The 19,262-nt window shown below is 45.7% G+C and overlaps 1 protein-coding gene across 1 annotated transcript in view; it reads left to right on the top strand.

Moving 5' to 3' along the window:
- Positions 1 to 19,262, top strand: part of TAF2 (TBP-associated factor 2) — a 198,714-nt gene that overhangs the window by 9,123 nt on the left and 170,329 nt on the right. Inside the window, exons 2-4 of the mRNA XM_087392221.1 lie at positions 6,192 to 6,606; positions 6,705 to 6,850; positions 6,973 to 7,039. Coding sequence (XP_087248347.1) covers positions 6,192 to 6,606; positions 6,705 to 6,850; positions 6,973 to 7,039 — 628 coding nt within the window. The remainder of the gene's footprint in view (positions 1 to 6,191; positions 6,607 to 6,704; positions 6,851 to 6,972; positions 7,040 to 19,262) is intronic.

The raw sequence follows: 19,262 nt of genomic DNA, 5'->3' as shown, positions 1-19,262 counted from the left end.
GGCTGCCATGTGCTGCCCCATCCTCCGCCATGTCAGCGCCTGTTCTCCCTGCTGGTTCTGCCCTTTGCCAGGCTCTCTCCAGCCACATATGCAGCGTCGTACTGTTCCATACATTGCTGATGTCATTGTGCCTTTTACTTGGGACACCCCGCCAACCATGAATGCTCCAGATCTGTCCCAGATCCACACATCCAGGTAATCTCTCTTTGGGCACATCCTGCCCTAGGTCTCCCTCCCCCACGCTCTCCTCATTTGGGGGCTTACAGATGGGGAGGTGACCTTTCCAACACCCCCTCTCACCGACACATCTCGGCCCAATGCCAACACGTCGATGAAGATGCTCCAGTAACTCCCTGGTCGTAGTCCTCTGGAACCTTTCGGTGTCGAAATCTTTTCCTGGCATTTCATCTTGTGGCTCCTGCTCCACCAGGTCCGGTTCTGCTTCTGCACACCATCCCGGTAGACAGGTCCATCTCTGGTAGCACCTTTTGGCACCACCATCTTCCGTCAATTTCCTGCCTTTGAACTCGAGCAATCCAGCCGTCAGGATCTTTGAGTTGTCCCCCTCATAATGAGTGAACAACCTGGAGTCTTCCAGGCACCATTCTCTGAGGGTCTGTTTCAACCCGTCCTTCCTTTGGCAAGGTCTGCAACAAAAGTACATCTCCAGATAACCTGGACCGCGAACTTTAAATGTGCCTGACTGAACCTGAGTGACCCTTCTTCTCGCAAGGGCACAATCCTCCAGTCGCGGAAGTTGATTCCCTAGAGCTTCTGAATCAGGGTCATCCTTCAGCAAGGTCCCTGCCTTCAGGCTCCCACACCTGTGAGCCTCCTACTTGGGCTCTGATACCATGTTAGAAATGACCCAACAGAGGGTACGCACAGGGGAAGATTTAATAGTAATGCCCAGGAGCTCACACAGTGTGCGTGTGGGGTGTGGAATCACAAACTTCTTTACTTATGTGCATTCAATAGATGTGCAGACTCATCAATAGACAATGAACCGGCCAGATAGAGAAACCACCAAAATATATATTTCCGTCCAAAACTATAGACACAATACAAGAGAGATAGATCCAGAGTCCCACCAATGGTGTGGTCCTCTGATCTTACCACAAGGTCCTTCTCCTATCTGCTGGCTATCTCTAGACTCGAGTCCGCGTGCTCCACCTCGAGCATCTGTAGACTTTCCGTCTAGTGTGTTCTTCTCCACCTTACTGCTTGTGAATCAGCCTAGGTGGGCAGCCCCTGCCAAGTTTTGTCTACAGCACACAGGTCCCCTTGGTCCTCCTGAATGCAGGCGCCAAGATAGCTGTTCCACTGCTCCAACCTGCTTGTGAATGGCTGCTCCAGAAGATGATGATCTCAGCACCTTGTTGCCCTAAAAGACAGCCAAGGTCCAGCCAGCCCTTCCTGGCTAAGTCTGCAGCCCTTGATGCACTCTCTCACCTCCTGTAGATAGGCCCAGAGAGTAGGCTTCCTGCTGCTCCTTTCTGCCCTGGAACTGCTGGATGATGAATGAGGCCAAGAGCCTCTCCTTATGTAGGCCCTAAGGCCTGCTGAGAAAACCGACCAGTCTGTCCCAATCTGGGCCGACTGGACAGACCAGGTTGGCTGGCCCAACCGACCTGGTTGGCTCAGCCCAACTAGCCCCAATAGGGCCCTTTACTGGCCCCACAAAATCGCCCTCGTGGGCTCTCTTTTCCAGGGCTTGCTGGCCCACGATTCTATGCAGGGGCTGAGCCCTTGGCCAGCCCTAGATAGGGCCTGGTTGGCTGGCTTTGCCCAGCCCAACCAGCCCTCCATATGGGCTGCCCCATCCCCCACCATGTCAGCGCCTGTTCTCCCTGCTGGTTCTGCCCTCTGCCAGGCTCTCTCCAGCCACATATGCAGCGCCGTACTGTTCCGTACATTGCTGATGTCATTGCGCCTTTTACCTGGGACACCCCGCCAACCATGAATGCTCCAGATCTGTCCCAGATCCACACGTCCAGGTAATCTCTCTTTGGGCACATCCTGCCCTAGGTCTCCCTCCCCCACGCTCTCCTCATTTGGGGGCTTACAGATGGGGAGGTGACCTTTCTAACAGAAATGCTGTAGCAGCTATATGAGAAGAAGACAGCTGATGGAGACGTGTTGAAGGCCTCAAAGCAGCTCGGAAATGCCTCTATTGAAGGCGGTTAGCAAGCTCAAAACACGTCAGAAATGCCTCAAAAGGCCTCGAAGTGCTGCACAAAATGCTCACAGGTGGTCGAATACACAGCAGCAGCAAGATGAGGCTGTCTTGGGTGTCAAAAGATTCTGAAATAGCCTCGAAATAACCCTAGGAACCCTCATGTGCAGAAGTGTCCTGAAGGAAGTGCCGACCAGCTAGCTTTCAGGGCGTCAAAGCTGCCTAAACCTCCACACGTGTAGGTGCAGCTTGCAGGAGCTGCTGACCAGCAAGCAAATGGGCACCTAAAACACTCGCATGAAGGCAACAGAGGAGGCAACATGAGATGAAGTGGTGGCCGGGTATGGAGGAGGCAGAAAACGGAAACTAATGGCTGCAGAAAGAGGTAGAATGAGGCAGGACAAAGGTGGCTACAAAAATGGAGGCTAAAATTGGATTAGGGTTTTGAATTAGGTTTAGGGCAAGGATGACGTGGCAGCTATGGAAGGTGGCTCTAATACCATGTTAGAAACATGGTGTGTGGGGGAGAGAGAGATAGGTTAGGGTGTGAGGAAATGATGCTCAAATGAAGACATGAAGAAGGCTTTCATTCATTCATCAAGTATGACAAGATAAGTGAAGTACAAGCCTTATATAGGCTACTCACTCACACACTAGCATTGGGATAAGTCCATAATGACACATGGCACTCACACGTGACACACACATGAATTAGCACTAGATCACCTACTACTACACACCAACACATCATACCAACACACTCTTTGGCTATGATATCTCCAACAATTTGTTTGTTTAGTAATCACATCAGGCATCAATCCGGCAGTGGGCTTGGACTTCTTGCCCCTCTGCTCACCTTTCAGCTCATCCCTATCATCAGTAGGCTCCTTTCTCTTACGGTTTGGGCATTTTCTGGCTTGATGGCCTTCTTCTTTGCAATAAAAGAATTTAGGAGCTTCCATCAAGGCTTTCTTTTCTTCAGCGGATAGCCATTTCAAACTTGGTTTATTACGACTCTGACCTGCAACAAAAGCAACCTTGGAAGGCCTGCTGAAATTTTCTTTCTTTCTATATTCATCCCTGTTACTGCCTTTGAAGCCACTGGTCCTGCCCTGCAAAGTGCATATGCTATGTTGGCTTTCTTGATCAGCAATGACATATTAGTCACCTTAGGTTTAGTGCAATAATCCCTGATTTCTTTTGGCAGCCCACAACAATACTTTTCAACTTGCTCAGATAATGGCACATGCCTATAAGAACTAATGGGTAACAATGCTTCCTGGAATTTCTTGTTGTACTCTTCTAGGTTATAGCAATTGTTTGCAAGCACTTTTAGCAGGGTTTACCATTCCAGGTCCCCTTTGTTGCATTTCGGGACATACCGGTAGTCTTCCATATTATTTCCATACATCATATTAGGCATTCCAGTTTGCATTCCCCCAAACATTTGTTCATGAACACCTTGCATACCAGGCTGAAAACCAGCAGGATAGTTCTCTAAGCATTCCAACACCTTGCATAGGCTAGCTTGGAACGCAGAATCACCTCCAAAATATCCTGATTCATAAACTGGGAATTATTTCCTTGAACGTTCAAACCAGCACCACCCGTGAGTTTTCTTCTTAGGCTTCAAAGGAGCACTAAGGAACTTCCACAGCACTTACCAATTGTGCTTTAAACATGGCATCTGCATCCTCTTCGTCTCCAGCCTCTTTCTCCACACTAGGCCAGGTTCGCTCTTCTTGAGAAGGCTGCGACTCCTCCTTCCAGTCAATTTACATGATTCTCTTGGTTGCAAATAACTTCCAGCAAATAGTACTTGCCCTAGCAACAACTACATGCTCATCTCTTGAGGAAGATGGTGATATCTCGGCAATGGAACCATTGAAACCAGCCTTCAGATAGTAATTTCCGCAACACAAAGAGAACACAGAACCCACAACGGAGAGCTATATTGGTCCTACTCAGAACAAGACATCAGATTGGCCCCAAAGTTTGGTGCCCCTTTCGGCAACAGTGGGCCAGTTATGTCCGTGCATAGGTAGAGGGTGTTGAAGCAGCAACTGTACATTATATTATTTTGTTGATTGGAGTCGAGGTTGCAGGAGATTTTGAGGAGCGTGGCCATGATATCTGATTGCACCCCCTAGAATGAAGCTAACCCCTGGGGTTGGGCTGGGGTTTCAGCCAAACTCGGGGTGGGAGAGATCAAGTGGCAGTAGTGCGGGGGGCAGCAAAAAAAGAGATCAGGTGGCGAGGGGGAGCTGGGGGGGACTGCGAAGGAGAGTTGGATGAGGTTGCAAGGGGAATGGAAGGGATCGGGGTGGGAGGGAGATCCGAGGAGGACGGGAGGGATCTGTGAGCACAAGGGAGCAGGGTGGGAGGGAGCTGTGAGGAGGATGAGAGCAGCTGGTGCTCATTTGTGGGCAAAAGATAGTAAGTTTGGTTATTGGCTCCTTTTGGAGCCAATAGTAAGAAAACATGAGAGTTTCAAGAATTATAGTGTCAAAAGGCTTGCAAAATGATTGACGTACTGTGGTGAAACAATTTAGCCCTGCATGTTTGCTAAAGAAAGATTTTCTTTATGTTTTCTCTTGTTTATTGTCAATTTAGCTTCCACAAGTGCTTGTAAGTGAGGCATTGTCTCTAATGAAGGGAGTGAAATAAAGTAGGAAACTAGGTTTATACTTTGGGAGTGAGCCAAGTCCGTAAAGGTTGATAGTTGCAATAGAAAGTCAGCAAATTAGTGTGAATGATGGAAATGATAGCGAACATGGAAGAGCCGTCTTTGTGAAGGTCTCATAGGGAGCTCAAGCAAAATAGCGAAATCGAGGAAAACAGCATAATAACAACAATATCACTTATATGCCTTGAAGCAAGCTAGGAAAGTGAATAATTAGTGAAGGGAATGTCTGATTTTCAATTTTGAAATAGAAAGCTAGGAAAACTGAGATTGCAATGTAGGGAAAAAACAGAGCTTAATGAAATTAAGTTTGTTAGTTGGGTATGTAAGGTTAGTTTTATGATGATGATGATGCAGGGAGATACAAACTAAGCATGTTCACTTTGGCAACTTTAAATAGCTTTGTGAGTCCTTTAGTATCTAAATTGTGGAGCTATTGCTATCCTAGACCATTACAACGATTATGGAGTTCTTTAGTCTAAATTGTGGAGCTATTGCTATCCTAGACCATTACAACGATTGTCTTAGAAGCTGAACTTTTTGTATCGGTTGTAGAGATTTGTACAGAATGGAGAGTCAAGGGGTTGGATTGCAAGCAATTTCTTGACCTTGCTTGCAAAACCCTAAGACTTCAGATTGCCATCTCACTTGTGTGTTTTTTGGGGTGAGCCTGAAGAAGGTTCACTTTGAGACAGTTGCTAGCTGTTTAGGGGAAAGACAATGCAACGGGACTAGTATAAATCTACTGTAGGCAACTCATCCACATAGGCTCCTCACCGGGGTGCCTATGAGACTAGAATTCAAAGGGGCTTTGGTAATGTGCCTCACATTATGCAGTGGAGCCACAACAGCCTGCAGATTGGGGCGCCATCCTATACACAGGGATTTTCTCTTCTGAGACTATGCAGTCTTTAAAGGGAGAAAACACTATTTTGAGTTGATTAACGGGCATGAAAAAAATCATCTACAAGACAAACCATTTCAGCATAAAATTGAATAAAAAAAATCAAGTTGTTCAACCCTTAAGAAAGCAAATTTAGCGTTCCATAGTAATGTTTCATATATTTTTTAAACTGTTTTCCTTACCTTTGCTGTCCTCACATCAAAACTAAGGGACTTTCATGAGATCTTTAGAAAGCTCCATGTGTAGACATTGGTAACTTTCAACCCTGGAGACCTAACATGCTTCACTATTTTGTGCTCAAACACACATTCAGAACCATTTCCACGTATTGCTATTCAAGTAGTTTCTTGTTGTGCTTGAAATTGGCATTTATACAACTAAGCTGTCAAAGAGTACCTTGGCTGATTTGGTCACATGCCTGAGGGCAGCCATGCAGAATTGAAAGTGCGTGCGCCAACAACCGGAGTTGTCGGTCTCCATGCCCGAGGTTTAAATATTACTAGCGTGTTTTATGAAGGAGTGCCCGCAGAATATGAAGTACGGCCTGCTTTTGAAGCAGACTCTGATGATGGAATCACTGTTGCTTCAAATGAGAATATCCCTGCTTCTGCGTTTGAAGCCGCAGATACTGCTTATTCACATTATCTTGGGGCTTTGGAAAAGGAGTCGGCACCCGAATTGCTTATATTTGTCCCAGAGTCTTCCTTCACATCTCAAGGAAATCATAATATGCAGCCTGTAGCAGAATGGGTTGGACCTCATAAAACGGGTATGGGTGAAAAGAATGGATCTGAGGTTGGCCTGGAGATTCTGAAAGAGGAGCCTGCGGTTCAGGCTGAAGAGGTAAGTCATGAAAAAGAATTTTCATTACAAAAAGACACTTGATGGGTGGTGTTTTTAAGTTAGCTTCAATTTCTTTACAGTCCAATTCTTGCCTACAGACATTAAAGCTTCTTCATGTGGATTACTGGTTGGAGAAGCCAGAATCTGGGGCACACTTTTCCGGGAATATATTCCATACAACAAATCAGATGCGGCGGGCTCGTTCTTGGTTTCCTTGTGTTGACTTGGATTTTCATCGCTGCAGGTGAGGTCCTTGTGAGTGTTAACTTTTCAAAGTATCATGTATGCTTGCGACGTAGGGAGGGTTTCTGCACAGAATGTCCAATTTTACTGAGTTGTCTTCATGTTTTACTTACCTTTTGACAGTTATGAAATGGAGTTTACAGTGGATTCAGAATACGTTGCTGTTAGCTGCGGCAAGCTGCTCTATCAGGTGATTACTCTGCCTATTTCAAGATGTTGCTAGATTGCATTTATTGTGGAAAAACTGATGTAAATCTTGGTAGATCTGTTGTCATTCTTATGACCTAAGATATATTGTATGTTCACAAATTTTGGAATTTAAGAATTTTCAAGTGTGTTTAGGGTTTATGGTTTAGTTTTAGTGTTGATCCAAGTGTTAGGTTGCATGTAGGTACAGACTTGGGTTATTTTCTGCATAGCAAGTTGATAATAAATAGTTCAGGACATATATCTGGTCGCACTCACATTTCTTCTAATTTAGGAAAAGCCGTCTGATGCCTGCAAGTGAATATGTGAAATGGTTGAAATATGTCCGGCTACAACATTGTTTAGAGGCTATCAATACCAGATTTGTAGCATGATGAAAGAGGTCTGGATGAGTTTGAAGGGTAACTTGGCTTTGATTTTGCAGCATCAGGATACAGGTTCTGATGAATTTAAAGAGTGTTCAAAGATGGAGTTTGTGTAAATAAGAAAATATAGCACGTGTCACAAAAAAGAAGGGGAACAAAATGTCAAACGTGGGGAGAAAAGCCAACAAGGGTGGATCTCTGTCCTGACCATCCTAAACGAGCCACTGAAAAGGGAACTTCCTTTAATCTCATGCCATACACAATGAGGAGAAAAAGGATATCACAATCCCAAACTCGGAGAAATCTCTCAGAACAGTCTATTGTGTATATTTATGCATGTCTGTATGGAAGCAAAGACGTGGAATTGGTACCTAAGCTAAGTGAATGGAATATTGCAATTGTGAGTCTTTAGAACACTTTGTTGGAATGGTCACCTCCCCATCTGTGAGCCAGTGCATCGGGGGGGTGGACCATAGGTGGAATGGCCTGCCACATGGACAGCATCTTGGCTGTCATGTGGGCAGGGGACTCATGGTGGAGAGGGGGCTGCCACATGGGCAGCACCTCACAAGGACAAGACAGCCAAAGGGGCTGCCACATAAACAGCAAACAGGCTGCCATGTGGGCAGCACGCATTGAAGGAGAGAGGCTGCCACATGGGCAGCACACAGGCTGCCATGTGGGCAGCTGTCAAGGCAGGGCCAGTGGGCTGATAGAGGCGCAGCATGGCGTGAATGTATGGGCTGGAACAGGCCCCTGACAAAGGCGCACAGGAGGCGGAACAGAGCTGGCACATGGCGGGTCAAAAGGGCGCCTGCAGAGGGCAGCACATGGTCTGGAAAAGAGCTGCGACAGAGCAGCTACCAGGCGGAGGCATTGGGCAGGCAAAGGGCCTGCAATGGGCTCCGACTGTGACAATGCAGCAGCCCAAAAGGGCCTGGCATAGGCCCTTATATAGGGCTGGTTGGACCAGCCAACCAAATCGGCTAGCAAGCCAACCAAGTCGGCCAGCAAGCCAGTCGGCCATTAGGGCTGACTGGTCGGTTTTTGCAGCAGGCCTTGGGGCCTATATAAAGAGGCCATTGGGCCTCATTCAATCATCTTCTGGAGCAGCAAAGCAGGAGCAGCACATACCAGCACACTTGGAGCCTATTCCTGGAGGACCAAGAGAGTTGGAAGGCTGCAGACCTACTCAGAAAGGTGCTGCCCACCTAGGCTGATTCACAGGCAGTAAGGTGGAGAAGAACATTCTCGACAGAGAGTCTACTGCGCTCAAGGTGGAGCACGCGGACTCAGGTTTCTAGAGGAGACTAGCAGATCGAGAAGGACCTTTGGTAAGATCAGAGGACCGCACCATTGGTGGGACTCTGGATCTCTCTCTTTTTTGTGTCCATAGTTTTGGACGGAAATATATTGTTTTGGTGGATTCTATATCTGGCTATGTCTACTGTCTATTTCCTGATCTGCACATCTATGTGATGCACATTAAGTAAAGAAGTTTGTGATTCCACACCCCACACACATTGGGTGAGCTCCTGGGATATTCTATCAGTCTTCCGCTGTGCGTACCCTCTGTTGGTCGATTTCTAACACACTTGCATAGGTTGCATATTGCATGGATGATTGTTATCCAATCAGTGATAGGATCTTCCTACCCTTCTGTCCATCATTATGGCCCACATTGCAACAGGCGTACCAGTTCCTCCAGAGAGTGATGCTCCCGACAACCTCCTATGTTGAAGCATCATTGGCTTGTATCCAAATTGGAATATTGACAAGATAATGAGAGAGATGCATAGTGGAGTAGCGCCCATCAGAATTACCAAAGCTCCCATCAGTGAGCATAAGGTCATATGGTAGTCAAGGAGAAGGGGGGTGGTGGTGGTGGGTGTGTTGCACATGCGTGCAAGGTGGGGGGGGGGGGTCGGTCAACGAGAGAGGGGGAGGGGTCGGTCAAGGAGAGAGGGAAAGGGGGTAGTACCAGCGATGCTCCAAAAGGCAGCGTCAAGGTGATCATGAAAGATCCTCTACTAATTTTAGGTACGAGTAACAGTGGTCTGTGTCAAAATCAAAATTTAAAGATTGTAGTTAGAGTGTGGATGCAAAAACGGAAAGGTGAACTCCCTACTTTTAAGCGCCCAAACGAGGAGAGCAGGGGGAGTGACCCCCTAGAGAAAGGGGGATTATGGAGGGAGAAAGAGGAGATGAGATGCCATTTGGGCAGCGGATAGGCTGCCACATGGGCAGCACATTATGGTCCTTCTAGTCTCTTCTTTGGCTCTGCAGCCACAACTTGCAGCCTACCACCCGTAGACGCCTACCCGCACTTGCCTGTCCACACTGCAATTGCACACAAGCTGCCCATAGCTCACCCATCAGCATTCAATGCCTTTTTCGGCATACCTGCTGACACCTTCGACTCGCATTTGACACTGCCGCCATCACTGCTGTCTATGGCACAGCCAGCACAGACTGGACTCTTACAAGAGAGCCTTAGTGCTCTCTACAAATGCCAATGTTGGCATAGAAAAGGGAGGGACCTTCACATTAGATCCTTCTCAAAATAAAACAGAAAAAGGATTTTGTTAACCAAGTTCAACTCTCTCCCCCAAACCTTTCTGTAGAACCAAACTGGAGAAAGCTCAACTGAGTATAACTATCAAATTGACAAGAGAAGTTGACGGCTTAAAAACGTGATATTTTGAGCCAAAGAGCTCAAATAAAGTGCTGTGAAAAGCAAAAGTGTAGCTCTCCTCTCTAGCTACAAGATGGGAAATAGTACAGCTGATATAGGTGCAAGAACGAGGAACCATGGACTCTGATACCATGTTGGAGAAGGTGGTAGAGAAAGAAAGAAAGAAAGAAATATTAACGTCCGCGGAAAGCCTCACGGGCCTATGGGACACAGTGTAGAAAACACCAAAACTCATACAAGTCAAAAGGGGCTGGAGCAAAGGGCGCGCTAAAGCCCTTGCTTCTGTAGTCCTCTCTCGTCAATCCATGCTGCACGCATATCAGCTAGCTCCTCCTCCTCCACCCCACGATGTCCTGGGGATGACTTAAATGCATAGAAATCTGTGACATGCCTCTGTGTCCAGTCAGCCTTTTTATCTTGTGGTTTGGTCCCCTCGTGCTACTCCCTGATCTGTTGTAGCAGGGTCTCCCTGTGTAGGCGCATCTCAAGCAGATAAGGCCCAATGCAGACCTGGTCATGGAAGTGGATTAGTTGCGATAGTGGGCTGAACCCACTCCTATCCTGATAGAGACAGTAGTATCGCCCCCACAGAGAGAGAGAGGAGAGGAGCCTGGTAGGCCAGTCTACTCACTGGATCTGTCAGCTGACTGGCTAGTCAGCCATATTAGGCCTCAAGTGGCGGTTTGCAGAGGGCATTAGCTCTTTATATAAAGTCCCCATTGGGGGGCAGTACAGCATCGCAGAGAGCAATCAGCTCAGTATTGCAGGTGTAAATATGCCTTTCATAAGTGCACAAAGGCACTAGAAAGGCAGCAGCAAACAGCCACAAGCTCCAGCTCTCAGACATGCATCCAGGTAGTCTTCCAGTGAGCAAACCACATAAAGAGCTGAGATGGTACTGACAGAGTTTTGGGGCTCCTTTTTGAGCCACTTAAGATCTCGCTTGAGAGGCACACAGCAGCATGAGTGAGCAGGGGATTTGGCAACAAACAGTTTGTGGTCTCAGATCTAGCACTAGTGAAGCAGCATCGTGCTGTCCATGTAATGTAGGTTGTGAGTGCACATTTGTACCTATGTTTTGGTCCGTTCAGTGGACATTTCTATTCAATTATGGCTGCCATATCTTGCTGTCTACTTCAGATCTGAGCATGGCATTGATATATGCTTGTGTACACATATTGAGCAGGAACTAGGTGTCAGGTGTGCTGTATTTTCCACTGTGTACTGTGGTTTGGGCATGACCTTTCAAGCAAGGTCCATTCACATCAATGTCTATCATGGTTTCAGATATAAGGTTGAGACATGCTTAGATTCCACATACTATCAAAGCTAGCGAGAGTCTTTAACATGATAGAAGAGCCAAGCCACGATTTAAAGGCCAGGAGGTGACAATTTGGTATCAAATGCCACACTTGATATAAGACTCAAAGAGGTGATTGAGCTCCAAGGGGCCCATAGCATGACACCAGCATGGATCAAAAAGATCTACTGGGCAATTTGAAGAGTACATTATCAAACATTTGTGCCTCATAAGAATTGAAGGTGAGCAAATTGAGCTATCTATTAGTTCAAGTATTAGTTTCTTGAAGTTCATATGGCTTCACGGATATCTTTGGAGACATGGCAAACTAGATGGAAGCAATTGCCTAATTTGGAAGGTGAATAGAAGAATGGTGGCAAGGAAGATTTGGAAGGTGGCCACAAGCACAGAGCTGAAACCCAAGGATAAACTAGATTCAATCGATAAGGTATTGACACCACTTGACCTAGCAAAGGTGGGGGATGGGAGGAGAAGAATGCAAAGTCATTGTCTTTGATCCTTGCTACTCATTAGGAAAAAAGGGAGCTCATTTTGGGGCCCTGAGAGAAATTCACAATTTCTTCATTTTTCTTTCCTCTAAAACACCAAAATACTGTAGGATTGAAAGGCAAAAAGAGAGACAACAAGGTGCAAAGAGTCGATAGAGTGTGCCGTCACGTCAACTAGAGTTGTAATGAAAAGAAAGAGTACAAGATACTTGTACCTAGGCCCTAGGTGTCACATAGGACTAAGTGTCCTAAGTGACCTAAAAGGAACCCCCCTCCATGGGATGGGCTGAAGTATTCTGGAAACGTCTCAGAATACCTGGTATTTCTGGTCATGGTGGCACATGTTCATCCAAAAGGATATAGCCATCTATGAATGTACAAGGTATGTCAGATCACGTAACAAAGGGAACCAAGTGTAAAGCCTGTCGAAAGACTTCGAACTTGGGACGAGGAAGTGCCTTTGTAAACATATCTGCTATGTTGTCCTCTGTGGGAAGATAGGACAACTCTATGTCTCCTTCTGACAACCGCTCCCGAACATAATGATAGTGAACTTCAATATGCTTGGTACGCGCATGAAACACTGGGTTACTGCAATGGCCAAAGCACTCTGGCTGTCAGTGTAGACCATAGTGGAGGATGTCTGGCAAATACCAAGATTTGTAAGTAACTGTTGAAGCCAAACACACTCTAATGTAGTGGTGAAAGCTGCCCTGTACTCAGCCTCACAGCTGGATGTGGCAACTGTTGGTTGCTTCTTGCTAAGCCAAGAGATACAGGAATTGCCAAGCAAAAAACAATTGCTGGTATGTGACACTCTGGTGTCGGAACATCCTGCCCAGTCACTATCCGTGTAAGCATGCATGGTAAGTGAACCCTGATCACCATAGAAGAGGGCTAAATCCTGAGTGCCTTTGAGATATCTGAAGACTCTCTTCACTGCCTGCCAATGCTGTGAACTGGGCATGTGCATGAATCTGCTGAGCTGAGATACTGCATACTGTAAGTCAGGTCTGGTGTGACATAAATAAATAAGGCATCCAACAGCCTACTGATAAAGAGTGATATCACATGGTGGGCTTCCATCATGAGCTGAGAATTTGAAGCCAGGGTCCACTGGAGTAGAGATTGGCTTGCAATCCTCAAACTGAAAATGATCAAGGAGCTGTCCAATATACTTGGATTGTGACATCATGATACCCCCCTCAACATGAGCAAACTGAATGCCCAAATAATAGTGGAGTTGTCCCATGTCTGACATTTCAAAAACCTGCTGCAAATCAGCCTTGAAAGCTGCAATATGCTGAGTATCTGGGCCCATGATGAGCATATCATCCACATATAAAATCAGCACTAGAAAATCAGATCCACTCCCACGGACATAAAGAGTGGGTTCTGTGGGGCTATTCTGATAACCAAGGGATAGTAAGTGTGCATGAATTTTGGCATACCATGCTCTGGGTGCCTGCTTCAAACCATAAAGGGCTTTTCTAAGCCGGCATACCTTGTTTTCAGAATTAACAATCCAAAGCCAGGAGGTTGTGTGACATAGACTTCTTCGTGCAGATCCCCATGGAGAAAAGCAGTTTTGATGTCAAGCTGGTGCACTTGCCAATGATGATGGGCTGCAATGGCAAAGACACATCTAATGGTAGTAATCCTTGATGTGGGAGCAAAGGTCTTCTCAAAGTCAATGCCTTGTTGTTGGGCATATCCTTTTGCAACAAGACGGGCTTTGTGGCGATCTATACTGCCATCAGATTTTCTTTTTAATTTGTAGACCCACCGGGTACCAATGGCATGCTTGCCGGGAGGGAGATCTACTAATTCCTATGTGTCATTTTTGTCAATGGATTGTAACTCAGCTCTCATTGCATCCATCCACTCTTTGCTGTAAAAGCATCTTTATGGCACAAACGCTCTTCATTGCAAGCTGTAGCAAGGAGTGCAAACTCAAGAAAGTAACCATGCATTTGTCTATTACTGATCTTGTCCGGGCAGCAAAGGGCTGATCTTGTTTGCTGTCCTTAAATGTATCAAGAAGCCATCTGGGAACTTGCCTTTGCTGTTTATTGACAGCTCTTTCTTCAATCACTGCATCATGAATAGTGGGATCATTTTGTGTTGGAAGAGAAACATGCAAATCAGCATGGGGTAGTGGCTGATCATTTCTTGTTGAAGGGCCTGCAGGAGGCTCATGTTGCTGGTCAAAGTATTCCTCTGATGAAGGCAGAGGTAACCAAGAGTCGAAGGCATCAAACATGTCGACATCTGGCTTAGCTTTGTAGTCCACAAGAGGAGAAGCTGAATGTTCAGCAAAGATTACATCTCTACTGACAATAATCTTCCCAGTATTTGGTTGGGATAACCGATACCCTCTGCTCTCCTGGCTGTAACCAATAAATATGCATTTGATTGCCTTGTCATCAAGCTTATGTCTCAGCTGAGATGGTACATGAACATATGCAACAGACCCAAAAACTCTCATGTGTGAAAGTGAAGGCTTCCTGCCTTTCCATGCTTCATAAGGTGTAACAGTCTTCAATGCCCATGTAGGTGATCTATTCAGCACATAGTTGGCACACATCACTGCATCAAGCCAAAATTTATTGGGCAAAAACTTGGCCTTAAGCATGCATCTGGCCATTTCCATTGTGGACCTGTTTTTCCTTTCAGAAACAGGATTCTGCTGAGGAGTGTAAGGAGTAGTGCATGAGTGAACAATGCCCCGTGAAGACAGAAATGCATCAAACTGCTTTGACATATACTCTCCCCCCTTATCTGTGTTGAGGGTGACGAGCTTGCATCCTGATTCATTCTCAACCATATTCAGCCATCTCTGAAAGCATGAGAAAACTTCAAATTTGGCTTTTAAAGGATATACCCAGCAATATCTTGTGAAATCATCAATGAGAGCTCCCAATCAGCAAAGTATCCAATGGGAAATTTATTAAACTGCCTTTGTGCACCCTTAATCAAAGTACAAGGAGAATAATCCATGTACTTTGCATCTATAGTAGCACCATTAATATGATAGACCAGTAAAAAGCTTTGCAAATGGCTATGCAGGTCTTCATCATCCATACCCTTGTAATTCTGAAACTTCACCTTAATGTTTTGAGCTTTGAGCCTTTCCGCTCAATCTGTGGTTCTACTACTCGATCTGCTTTGTACCTAGGTAAGTAGATCATCCCCTAGCTAGCATGAAGTCAATAGCAATTTTGTGGTCGGAATGTACATCATGATCACCATCCCGATGCACTACATGAGGATGCCATCTGCGAGGATGTTCAATAGGTACATCCTCAAGAGTATCATGCAGCTCGTCCTCATCCTAAGTCCCCCTCTGCTTGGTTTGTAGAGGAACTCGACTGAACCTCCTCAACTTTAGACATTCGGCGTCTTTCTCCATTCGAAGTGCTGGACTTCTTTCGAAATTGCTCTTCAACCATCTCCTGTAGAGCTAGCCGCCTTTGATTTTGATTTTCTCAATGATTCCTATTTGGAAATGCCAAGAATTCAGACAATCTCTTGTTTATTTCATTTTCATTATATTGGCTTGCAAAAGACACCACCATCTGCTCCAGTTCCAAACTCTCAGTAGATGAGAACTCCTAGTCTACTTGATGTGACGGCCCTTTAGCGGCTTGTCTTCTAGAACGTCTCAGTCTATTCCCAGTAGTTCTTTATTTTGAATCTGCATAGTAGTCAACTCCCACCCCAGGGGTAGTGAGGCTGAGTCTCTCATCTTGTGCAGATTCATTTGCCATCTGCTGTGAGTGTAGCTTTGCAAGAGCCTTATAATTGAGATGACCCATTCTCTCATGCCAAAGATGAGTTTCAGCAAGTTGTGAATCTGAAATAGCAAATGCTTCAATAGAAAGAGTAGCGGAGTGATGATCAAGGTGATAAAGCCCCTTTTGCAAAGTGCCAGTGAGAACTATGGCATTGTCATCACGAAGATCATAAACTAGGCATCTGTAGCCATCAAAAATCACTCTGAAACCTGAAGTGGCAATTGCTGAAATTGAAATCAAGTTGACTTCAATTCCAGGCACAAAAAGAACATTTGTCAAAGTGACAGGATGGCTTGAAATGGATGTGAGCTGCACATCTCCAATTCCTTTTACAACATAGGAAGCATTTTTAGCACATGTGACAGTCCCCCCTCGAGGTGCATCAGCTAAGGAATGAAACAGCTGTCTTGAAGATGTGACGTGCTTGGAAGCACCACTATCAAAATACCAAGACTGAGCATCATTAGCAGTAAAGAGTGCATCAGCTTTGGAGGGATCAAATGAGCAATGGACAGCCCATGCCCAATCATCCCGGAGAGCATGTGCATGTGAAGCATCTGCTGGCTCATGGGATTCAATAGCATGTGAGGCATTAACTGTCAATCCTGCTTTCTTTTTCTTCGAAGCAATGCGCTTCCTGCATTCTGAAATGTTATGTCCAGGCTTGCGACAATAGTTGCATCTTTTCTTCTTTGACTTATCTGCTGTATTTTTAGATGCATGGGAGGAATTGCAGCTGCTATGCGCAGATTTTGGCTTGCCCACAGGCTTTGAAGCCTGGCCTCTTCCTGTCTGCTGTGAAGCAAAAGCATGATCAGGAATAATGGCTTGTCTATTAGCATGACTTTGCTCTTCCTGCAAGAGCAAGGTAACTAGTTGTTCAAAAGAATAGTGGTCTGGATTACCCATGGCCACTAATCGAAGGGTTGTAGCAAACCCTTGATATGTATCTGGCAGTCCATTCCATTCAGTGTGGTATTGACAAGCTGTGAATTTGGCACCACCTCATCAATGTTGGCAAGTTGTTCCATGAGGTCCTTGACCTTTGTTAGTTATGCATCCATAGAGTCACCTTCATTCATACTGACTTCCTGTAATTGCCTTCTCAAATATGCAACACGTGCCTCATTGCGAATCTAATAGAGAGAAGCCAACTTGTCTCAAGCATCCTTTGCTGTCCCTCTAGACCGGATGTGTGGAATAATGATTCTCTTGCATGATAAGGCAATACATGAATGTGCATTTGCATCTCTTGCATCCCATCTTGATTGTTCCTGAGTTGGAAGAGCAGCAGCAGGAGTGCTAGAAGATGAGGCATTAGGAGGAGTACCCCCTGCAGAGGGACCAGCAGTAGAGGCAACCACTGTAGCATTGGCTGGCCTCAGATCAACCCTAGAAACAATATTCCACAAATGCTTTGCAACAAGAATATGTTTCATGAGATAAGACCACATCGGATAGTTGGTGCCATCCAACTTATCATCTTCACGAAGAACGCCAAATAAATCTTGATTGTTTCTAGCCATTGCAAATGTGATACCCTGAAAAAGACCTGAAAACCCAAAAGCCTCAAGGCTATCACTGCAAAGAGCTGGCTGTCCAAAAAATGACAGCAAATATCTGCAAATTCCCAGATCAAAGGGCAAATGCAGATCTGAACCAAATGTGACTGTGGCAGGCAATGTTCACTGCAAAAACAGCAAATCTGGCAAAAGCCCCAAATTTAATGAGGGCAAGTAGGCCAAATAGAGGGCAAATACAGAAAAGCCCCAAATTTTGCTGAAATTTTTGCAAATGTGAGCCAATGTATTGTAATCTGATCCAATGTCCTGCAAAAGTGACTCAATGTCCTGCAATCTGTCCCAAATGTACTGCAAACAAACAAGAGATTGCAGCCCAAATCCCAAAGCCCCAATGTCCTTGCAAGAAATTGCAACCAAAGAAGGTGAAGAGAACTGAAAGCCCAAAAAAAAAAGCCCATGTCATGATTCACAGCTAATGCCAGCAAGTACGGATTGACAACAGTTTCACACGTGTGAAATTGTACGGAATACTTGGAACAAGTACAAGCTGTACGGGCATTGTACATCGTACGACTGTACGGCTGTATGGAAGCACAGTACATAACATGTATGGTGACTGTACGAAATGCAATATAGAGAGCAGTACGGAGCCCTGTAGTACGGATCTGTACGATGGTTGAAGTACAAAATTGTACGGCAATTGTACGGAGTAGGTGCGCTCCCACGTGCAGGTACGGCGTAACAAGTATTGAATAGGTGCAAGACCCTTAGTACGCTTGTACGGACGATGTATGGACCTGTATGCAGGCTTTGAGTATAGTCGTACGGACTGTATGGAAGGGAGTGAAGGGAGCAATGAGAGTCCAGGGGCAGGAAGTCGAGTCAAGCCTAGCTCTGAGTACAATCGTCCGTACAGTCATACGGATTGTACGGAAGGGAGTGAGGGAGCAATGAGAGTCCGGGGGCAGGAAGACGAGTCAAGCCTAGCTCTGATACCACTGTAGGATCGATAGGCAAAAAGAGAGAGAGCAAGGTGCAAAGAGTTGATAGAGTCTGCCGTCACGTCAACTAGAGTTGTAATGAAAAGAAAGAGTACAAGATACTTGTACCTAGGCCCTAGGTGTCACATAGGACTAAGTGTTCTAAGTGACATAAAATGCACAAAATAATCTAAGTGCCTAAACTTATGCCTACAAGGCACATACCATGGCCTATAGGGCATCACTAGAACCACTAGAAGACGGCCTACAAATACGACATAACTCCATTGACACAATGTGCAGAAATTGGTACTTCTAGCATCACCGGCGCGTCCGGAGCGGGCCAAAACCCCCGGAACGACATTTGAAACACTGAAAACAGACACCTGGAGGCTCGAAAAAGGCCAAAAAGGCCCCGTAAAAAAAGTGTACTGAAGAAAGCAATTTGACAGGTTGGCTGCATTCTCCTCCTCCCATCCCCCACCTTTGCTAGGTCAAGTGGTGTCAATACCTTATCGGTTGAATCTAGTTTATCCTTGGGTTTCAGCTCTGTGCCCGTGGCCACCTTCCAAATCTTCCTTGCCACCATTCTTCTGTTCACCGCAAAAAAAGGCACTGCAGAAAAAGTGTACTGAAGAGAGCGATTTGACAGGTTGGCTCTCTTCAGTACACTTTTTTAGAAAGCGATTTGACAGGTTGGCCCCCAGCCAACCTGTCAAATCGCTTTCTTCAGTACACTTTTTTTGGAGGGCCTTTTTTTGCGGTGAATAGAAGAATGGTGGCAAGGAAGATTTGGAAGGTGGCCATGGGCATAGAGCTGAAACCCAAGGATAAACTAGATTCAACCGATAAGGTATTGACACCACTTGACCTAGCAAAGGTGGGGGATGGGAGGAGGAGAATGCAAAGTCATTGTCTTTGATCCTTGCTACTCATTAGGAAAAAAGGGAGCTCATTTTGGGGCCCTGAGAGAAATTCACAATTTCTTCATTTTTCTTTCCTCTAAAACACCAAAATACGACATAACTCCACTGACA

Source organism: Dipteris shenzhenensis, chromosome 21 (assembly GCF_047967505.1).
Source record: "Dipteris shenzhenensis isolate YYH24624 ecotype China chromosome 21, Dip_SZ_1.0, whole genome shotgun sequence".
NCBI lineage: Eukaryota > Viridiplantae > Streptophyta > Polypodiopsida > Gleicheniales > Dipteridaceae > Dipteris > Dipteris shenzhenensis.
This window is presented reverse-complemented; position numbering and strand designations above follow the sequence as displayed.